The following is a 9,376-nucleotide window of genomic DNA, read 5'->3' as shown; positions in this document are numbered from 1 at the left end:
AGTAAGGCTAGTGGCTAAGGGGTATCGTCAAAGGCAAGGTGTTGACTACGACGAAACCTTCTCACCCGTAGCAATGCTAAAATCCATCAGAATTCTATTGGCTATTGCAGCACACTATGATTATGAGATCTGGCAGATGGATGTGAAAACCGCATTCCTCAATGGGAACCTCGAGAAGGAGGTGTATATGATGCAACCTGAAGGATTCGTGTCCAAGAACTGCCCAGATAAGGTGTGTAGGTTGCTTAGATCCATTTATGGACTAAAGCAAGCTTCCCGAAGTTGGAACATAAGATTTGATGAGGTAATCAGATTTTATGACTTCGTTAAGAACGAAGATGAGCCTTGTGTGTATAGGAAGGTAAGTGGGAGCACTATCACCTTTTTGGTGTTATATGTGGTTGACATCCTGATCATTGGGAATGACGTAGGAATGCTATCCACAGTAAAGGCTTGGTTATCTAGACACTTTTCCATGAAGGACTTAGGGGAAACATCCTATATCTTGGGGATTAGAATCTATAGAGATAGATCCAAGAGGATGCTTGGCTTGTCCCAATCTAGGTACATAGAAACCATTGTCAAAAGGTTTGGCATGGAAAATTCCAAGAGAGGTCTCATACCGATGAGACATGGGATATCGCTTTCTACGAGTATGTCCCCAAAGACTCCAGAAGAAAGGGCGAACATGAATATGATACCTTATACCTCAGCAATAGGGTCTATCTTGTATGCCATGCTATGTACTAGGCCTGATATAGCGCATGTTCTGAGTGTCACGAGCAGGTATCAAGTGGATCCAGGCTTGGAGCACTAGAAAGCAGTAAAGTGTATCCTTAAGTACTTGAGAAGGACTAAGTATCTTTTACTAGTATATGGAGGTAATAGCCTTAAGGTTGAAGGCTACACTGCTCAAGTTTTCAGTCTGATGTCGATGATAGAAGTCGAATTCAGGGTATGTGTATACCTTGAATGGAGGAGTAGTGTGCTGGAAGAGTTCCAAGCAAGATATCACTGCTGACTCGACCATAGAGGCGGAGTACATTGCTGTATCAGATGCAGTAAAGGAGGGAGTCTGGGTGAAGAAGTTCATCATAGATTTGGGAGTCGTGCCAAGTAGCAAGGAGCCGACTTCCTTATATTACGATAATTATGGGGCGATTACTCAAATAAGGGAACCCGGGTCTAATCAGAAGTGTTCTGAGGAGGTTTCAGCTTATCAAAGAGATCGTAACCCGAGGAGATATAGCAGTGGAAAGAGTTCCATCCGAAGATAACATTGCAGATCCACTGACAAAGCCGTTATCTTAGATTGTCTTTGAGCATCAAAGGGGTCTGATGAGGATCAGATATATAGGTGTTTGGCTTTAGGTCAAGTGGGAGATTGCTAGTCATAGGTGCCCAGCAAGCCAATCACGTGAGTGATGGCATGTGTGACTTGATACAGAATCATTTTGCTTATTATATTTTGGCGCATATCACTTTATAACTATTACATAAATGCATACATATATTGTGATGTCCTTGGATTTGTGCAATGGGAATCGGATCGTGATGAGATCACGATAATGAGATCGATTCACCTTTAAACACATATCCTAAATAATCCCGGTCATAGGTTACTCGAGAGGGACATTGTGATAACCGGACAGACTGGTGTGCTGTATACCCGTCCATATGATGGATGCAGCTGGTCTCATAGCTGCTCGTGTAGGGACACTAGGGATACAGTACCGGTGCTCATTGGAGAATGAGTTCACTGATTGACCCGCTTACGGAATGCTGGATGGTTGATGATGCCTTATTGTCAGACAGCGATTTTGTAGTCCTAGTGGTATATCTGGTCCTTAGACTTGAGACACCAAGGATGTCCTATATGAGTGCTCCACTTTTTGATGCCAGACTTATAGGTTTGGCTGTCCCAGATCTAGTACAACTGGTCATTGGGAGTGGTAGTCAACCTTACGAGGGCTATTGAGTGTCGATAGAGGATCATCCACTCTCAGCGTCATGAGAGGAATATCCCATGTGTTCTTGCTCAGACAAATCCCAGGCCAGGGTCATTCGGGTTGAGAGAGAAAGAGTTCTCTGGGAGAATCCGATTAGAGCGAGACTCGAGTAGAAACCGTATGGGTCTGACAGCACCATGCTCGATATACGGTCTCTGGGATATTAGATGCATGAGGGACTATAGGTACACGGTAACTGAGGACAGACAGGTCTAATGGATTGGATTCCCTTGTATCGTTTGGGGACTACGGCGTAGTGGCCTAGTACGTCCGTAGTCGATTAGTCAAGTGAATTATTACAGAGATAATAATTCACTGAGTTAGAAGGAGTTCTGACGGGTAGAACTCACGGCCAGCTCGATATTGGGCCTAGAGGGTCACACACATATGGTAGGCATTGCGATGAGTAGAGGTTCGGATATGAGATATCCGATGGAGCCCTTGTCTTATTGGATGCAGATCTAATACCCACTAGGGGAGGACCTATTAGGGTTTGATAGGGGACCTCTATAAATAGGAGGGATTCAGAGCCTTATAGGCTAGAGCCTTTGCTTGCCTTTCCTATTCTCCTCTCCCTCTCCACCTCAGAGCAGGCTTGGAGTTTTGAGGAGCGTCGTCGCAACCCTGCTATGTGGATCACTGCTAGAGAGGAGGACGCTTGACCTCCTTCACCCTCTCCTAAGGATCTGCAAGGAAATAGGGATATACGATCTCCCTAGGTAACACAATCTACTCTATACGCAGTTTTAAGTTTCGCGGATTTTGCGCACCAATCTTCGCACGACGATGAACATCTCTTTGGGAATCGGGGATTTTGTTTTCTTGTTCTTCCGCTGCGCATGTGATGTCGCCCCCAAGATTTCCCAACAGATGCTCGCCCTGATCATCCCTCAAATCATGCAACTGGCAATGCCTCTGACCGATCTGGCCCGACAACCCCCGAATGGGGAGTAGGTCTGGATTAGAGAAGCTCGTGAGTGAGTGACGAACCCGAGGGGTCCTCCCGAGCAAAACGTACCCGCACCCTATCGAGCCACATCACCTCATTTTGAGCATGACACCATATCGTCTGACTCAGTGGACGACTCGCTTAGAGCCCAACTGTCCCAGGTCAATCAGCACTTGGATGCATTCCAGCGCGAGCTTTGAAAGTCGTAGAGCGAGTCCAATAAGGGCGCCTTAGGCAAGTCCCCCTTCACCTAGGAAGTACAGGACAAACCAGTACCCCTCAACTTCAGGCTCTCGACATTGGAAACATATGATGGAGGCTCCGATCCCATGGAGCACATCTCTATATTCCGAGCCCAGATGGCCCTCTATGGCACCTCCGATGCGTTGATGTGCCGAGTGTTTCCAACCACTCTGAGGGGGCCGACGTGAACATGGTTCAGCCGGCTACACCAAGCCTCAATCTCGTCCTTCGACCAGCTTGCCGAGGAATTTGAGCAAAACTTCCTCGCTAGCACGCGGCCCAGGCCTTCCATGGCCACTCTGCTTGCACTATCCCAGCGCGAGGACGAGTCGCTCTCTTAGTTCGTGGTGCGATTCGCCACCGAGATCCAGGGGTTTTCGGATGCTCATCCTTCTCTAATATTGTAGGCCTTTCTGATGGGTCTAAAGCCTTCGAGGTTCTTTTGGTCACTAATTGAGAAGTTGCCAACCACCATCTCCGAAATGCTCCAACTCGCCAACCAGTATGTCACCGCCGAGGCTCTAGTGGCGGGGAGGCGCGTAGAAGGCAAGAAGCCAAGGATGGAGTTGTCTCGGTGAACGACCTCGGCAGTCCTGACACCCCCCCGTCGTGGGCTCAACCAACAAGAGCTACTGCTCCCAAGGCCCCCACCTCTTCCCCTAAATGCGTCCCGTACCAAGATCTTCCTCTATATCAAGGAGACGGGTCTTTTGCAACAACCTCGCCCTATGAAGGCCGCGCGTAGAGATCAATCCAAATATTGCAGGTTCCACTGGGACTACGGTCATGACACAAAGGACTACCACGACCTCCGAAATCAAATAGAGGCACTAATCTGGAGAGGCCACCTTGGACGCTACCTCAGATCCTGAGAGGTGACTCCATGCCCCAAAGGACCCCCCGAGAGACATATTGATGTCATCTCTAGCGAGCCAGCAGCCGGTGACAGTAGCATGGCAGCAAGGGCCTACGCACGTAGCATGGTGGAGAAGCATCCCCGGCCCGAGCACGAGCCTAAAATTACCTTTCGAGCAGGAGAGGTCGAGTGCTCTCACCATGACGACGCTCTGGTGATCTCCATCTAAATCGCCAATGCCTGAGTTAAGAGGGTGATGGTTGACACAGGGAGTTCTGCCGACGTTCTCTACTTCGATGCCTTCAAGAGGCTCGACTTGAACGAGGGAGGTCTTACCCCTGTGGCGTCAGCACTTACAAGGTTCACTGGGGATTCCATCTCCCTGCTTGGGATCACAGTGCTCCCCATCACCATCGGGGAGGAACTGAGAGCGAAAACAATAATGACCACCTTCATGGTAGTCGACCTGCCCTCGGCCTACAATGTCATCCTCGGCCGCCCGATCCTCAAAAAGATCAAGGCGGTGGTCTCCACCTATCACAGAACCATCAAGTTCCCAACCTCGGCTAGGGTTGGGGAGGCCCGAAGTGACCTAGAGGATTCGAGGCGATGCTACCTCACTGCGGTTGCTCTCCCAGCAAAGCCGCACCCAACTCCGGTTCTCGACCCCCCTGAAGCACCCATACCATAAGTGGCGCTAGAGCCCCCGGAGCTGCTTATCGAGGTACCCCTGAAGCGGAGCCGACCCGACCAGACCGTCAGGGTCGGGACTGCACTCCCTGAAGTAGACCAGCTCCACCTTATCGATTTCCTGAGGAAGAACGCTGACGTATTTGCATGGTCCCCTAAAGAGATGCCTGGGATCGACCCAGAGGTGGTGCAACACCGGCTCAACGTCGACCTTGAGGCATGGTTGGCAAAGCAAAAATTAAGAAGGTTCGCCCTCGACTGGTAGAAGGTGATCCGAGATGAGGTCGACCGCCTTATAAAGGTCAGGTTCATCGCCGAGATTAAATACCTCTGGTGGTTGTCTAATGTAGTCCTTGTCAAGAAGCCTAATGGAAGTTGGAGAATATATATTGATTATACCGATCTCAACCGGGCATGTCCCAAGGACTACTATCCGCTCCCCAGGATAGACCAACTAGTTGACGCCACCGTAGGCCTTGAACGCCTTACGTTCCTGGATGCATTCTCCAGCTACAACCAAATCCAAATGGCGACCTAAGATCGAGAAGACACTGCCTTCGTCACCAACCAAGGGGCGTATTGTTACAAGGTGAATGCCCTTCGGCTTAAAGAACGCTAGCGCGACTTACTAAAGAATGGTCGATAAACTTTTCAAATACCAAATCGGGAGGAATGTCGAGGTATACATAGATGACATGATTGTAAAAAGCAAGATTGCAAGGACACATTTGGCCGACATGGCGGAAACGTTCCAAACACTCAGGCCATTCAACATATGTCTGAACCCAACAAAGTGCATCTTCGGGGTCAGCTCGGGGAAGTTCCTCGGCTTCATCATTTACCAACGGGGGATAGACACCAACCCAGAGAAGGTGCACGCCGTTGCCGAGATGTACGCCCCTTGCTCGGTCAAAGAGGTACAGTGACGTGCCGGGAGGTTGGCAGCGCTCAATAGGTTCGTGTCACGTTCAGGCGACAAGTGCCTCCCCTTCTTCCGGGTTCTGTGGTGGGCCGGTAACTTCACTTGGACCCCGGAGTGCAAGGAGGCCTTCGAAAAGTTGAAGGAGTGCCTCGCTCGCTTACCTTGACTCGCCTTGCCCGAGCCGGGCGAGACCCTCGGCCTCTACCTGGCGGCCTCGGCACAGGCCGTCAGCTCGGTGTTAGTTCGGGAGGTACCACCGGTGCAATAGCCAGTGCATTACATTAGCCATATCCTCAGAGGGCCTGAGACGCGATACTCCCCGATCGAGAAGCTAGCTCTTGCCCTTATCATGACGACCCGAAAGTTGTGGCCCTACTTCCAAGCCCATATGATCAAAGTAATTACCAACCAACCGCTGCGGTAGACCCTTTCCAACTTCGACACATCGGGTTGTATGCTGCGATGGTCGGTCGAGCTCAGCGAATTCGACATTCAGTACTCCCCCAGGATCGCCATCAAAGCTCAGGCACTGGTTGATTTTATCTCCGAGCTGGCACCCGAGGACCAGGCTGTAGGGCGGCAAAGTAGCCAGGGCACGTGGACGCTGCACGTAGATGGCTCGTCCACTTCCGAGGGGGCCAGGGTTGGGTTTATCCTTAGAGACCCATCAGGAGAAACCTATAAAAGATTTCTCCAAATGCAATTTCGAGCCACTAAAAACGAAGCTGAGTATGAGGCACTACTCCATGGTCTATGCCTTGCTCTGGAGTTGCATGTAGACGATCTTGAAGTCTTTAGCGACTCCCAACTGGTGACGGGACACATCAACAGGAGCTGTGAAGCCCGAGGCCCAACGATGGTATCATACCTAATAGAGGTAAAGCAACTCATCCATCGTTTTAATCGCCTTTCAGTTGCCAGAATACGTTGGGCACATAACGAGTGGGCCGACACGCTGGCTAGATCAACCTCCACCTGCACCCCTAGGTCGATCCCAGCCACTGAGTCCGTGGTGGGCCTAACAATTGCGACTCACGAGGTCATCGAAATGAATCTGCCCCTGAATTGGATAGAGGAGATCCTCTGCTATAAAGCGGGCGGGAAGGAGTCCAACGACCCGGTGGCTGCAAGACAGTTAAGGCGAGCTCAAGCCTGGTACTGCGTCATCGGCGGAAAATTGTACCAAAGGGCTTTCTCTCAACCCCTCCTATGCTGCCTCGTGTCGTTAGAGGCCAAAACCGTCCTCACCGAGCTCCACAAGGTAATTTGTGGGGAGCATGTCGGGGGACGAACCTTGGCCTTCAAGACCCTTTGGCAAGGGTACTATTGGCCGACCATGTGCTAGGATGCCATGTTATACGTGCAATAGTACCCGTAGTGCCAACGCCACGCCCGACTGCCACACCAGTGTTAGAACCCTTGCAGATTCTAAACTTGGGGTTGATCTCTTTAGGGGATCAGCCTCCTTGGAACTCTATAGGGGTTCCTCCCTCCAAGTTGCTGCTCAAAGGTTGCAGAAAAGATTCATCTATTGCTTATGAAAAGAGAAGGAATACATGACTATTTATAGGGCTTCTAAACCCTAATCCCTAATAGGACTCCTACTCAAGACTCCTACTTCTAACCAACTCCTAATAGGACTCTTACTCAAGACTCCTATTCCTTTACAACTCCTTATTCTTCTCTAAGAAACAATATCCTAACCCTAGCCGGCCTCTTCACCTCTTTAATAGGGGTCGGCTTAGGTAGGTTTTACATGAATGTCCCTCTCAATTAGGACTCTCCTAGCTAGAGTCCTAACATACCCGCCCTCTTCAAATCAGCCTTGTCCTCGAGGCTGACGATTCATGAATTTTGGGAATTTGATCTTCAAGTCGTCATAGTTCTCCCAATTGGCATCTTCTATTGGTAGGTTCACCCACTGTATTAGCACTATAGTAGTGGGTCATCGTCGTCGAGTCATGATCCGTCGATCAACAATGGTACTTGGTTGGGTCTGGAGTTCTCCTTGGATAGTCATATTTGGCGAGTGGCTTTGGGCTATCTCCAAGCACCTATTTACAACTTCTGTCTGGCCGTCGATTTGTGGGTGATATACCGTACTCCTTTTCAATTTAGTACCCTGCATATAGAATAACTTTGTCCAAAATATGCTCATGAAGATGCAAGTAGAATTTATCATAAGCACAATGCGTCCCTTATAGTGTAATTTTTTTGAATCCCAATTGTAATGAGCCACGGAGCTTGGTGCTTCCTCCAAATTTTTTATAATCTTACTAGTCTCTGAATCTTCCTTTCATTTCATCTTAATATCCTCAAGGAAGTCACTGGTCGGAAGTGAAACAACCGAAACTTCAGCTTGCTCAGGTAGCTGCGAAAGCGCATCTGCAAGAATACTCTTTCCCCTTTTTATAAGTTATTTCATAATCAAATCCAAGAAGTTTTGTTACCCATTTTTGCTGCTCAGGGGATGATATCTTTCGCTCCAAAAAGTACTTGAGGCTTTTATGGTCGGTTTAATTTGAAATCGTCGACCAATCAAGTAGGGTCTCCACCTCGTTGCTGCACGCATAAAAGCGACCATCTCTTTATCATATATTGGCTTATTTTGATATGAGGGAGATAATGTCTTGCTAGTGTATGCAAGTGGTCGACCATCTTGCATGAGAATGGCTCCAATTTGGACTCCAGATGCGTCGGCCTCAATAATGAAGGGTCGGTTGAAATCTGGTAGTGTTAGCACCGACGTCGTCGTCATGGCTGCCTTAAGTTTGTCGAAGGAAGCGGAGGCTCTGTCCAACCATTAGAAGACATCTTTTTCCAGTAAGGAAGTAAGTGGTGCATTGATCTTTCCATAGTTTTTCATTAACTTGCGGTTATAACCTATTAAACCTAGAAAGCCATGTAGCAATTTTATGTTTCTCGGGGTCGGCCAGTTTTGCATTGCTCCAATTTTGAACGGGTCCACTATCACACCTTCCTCTGATATGATATGCCCAAGATATTCCACCTTCTGTTGAAGAAAGTAAAAATTCGCAGTGGTTGTTGTGTGTTCAAAAGGTGGTTTTCGGTATGTCTTCTTCGCACGCTCGTATTTGATGATACCCGGATCAATGGTCCAGCTTTGTGAAGATTTGTACTCCCTTTCATCTAGTAATTCATCTACTATTGGAATAAGGTATTTGTCCTTGATGGTTATGCCATTGAGAGCTCGGTAATCTGTTGAATCTCGGATTTTGATGATAAAATCAATTGATGGGTTAATTGATCTAATCCATATTATTGAGTTAAGTGCGTAGGATTAACTACGATAACCAGAAAACACAAAGCAAGAATACCGGAGTCAAGTTCGATGGACGTTTAAGAGTCCGAAGAATCGTCGGAGATGCTGCCGGAACCAACCGAGAAGAAATTGGGAACCTGTCGAAATTTTCGGAAGTTCATCGAAGAGATTGTCGGAGGTTCACGGAGATCACCGAGAAGGCTCGACTACTCGTTAAAGTCATCACAAGTTTGGGAGCTTGCTGGGAGTCCGTCGGAAGAAGTTCGTCGGAAAGCTCGCCGGAACAAGACTCGACGTTCGTGGTTGAAAACTTGCTTAGGATGTTTTTATGTTATATAGTTCACTTGTAATTAGGATTAGGATTAAGAGATAATCCTATATCCTGGTTAGGGGCCAACTAGGCCCAAAATGAGACCTGGTTTGG

General features: G+C 48.4%; 1 protein-coding gene across 1 annotated transcript; it reads left to right on the top strand.

Annotated features, from left to right (window-relative positions):
• Positions 1–4,313: 4,313 nt before the first annotated feature.
• LOC135638663 (uncharacterized) lies at positions 4,314–4,748 on the top strand. The gene has a single exon (XM_065151916.1). The coding sequence runs from the start codon at positions 4,314–4,316 to the stop codon at positions 4,746–4,748; it is 435 nt and encodes a 144-aa protein (XP_065007988.1).
• The last annotated feature ends 4,628 nt before the right edge of the window (positions 4,749–9,376 follow it).

Source organism: Musa acuminata, chromosome BXJ1-3, assembly GCF_036884655.1.
Source record: "Musa acuminata AAA Group cultivar baxijiao chromosome BXJ1-3, Cavendish_Baxijiao_AAA, whole genome shotgun sequence".
NCBI classification, from domain to species: domain Eukaryota; kingdom Viridiplantae; phylum Streptophyta; class Magnoliopsida; order Zingiberales; family Musaceae; genus Musa; species Musa acuminata.
This window is presented reverse-complemented; position numbering and strand designations above follow the sequence as displayed.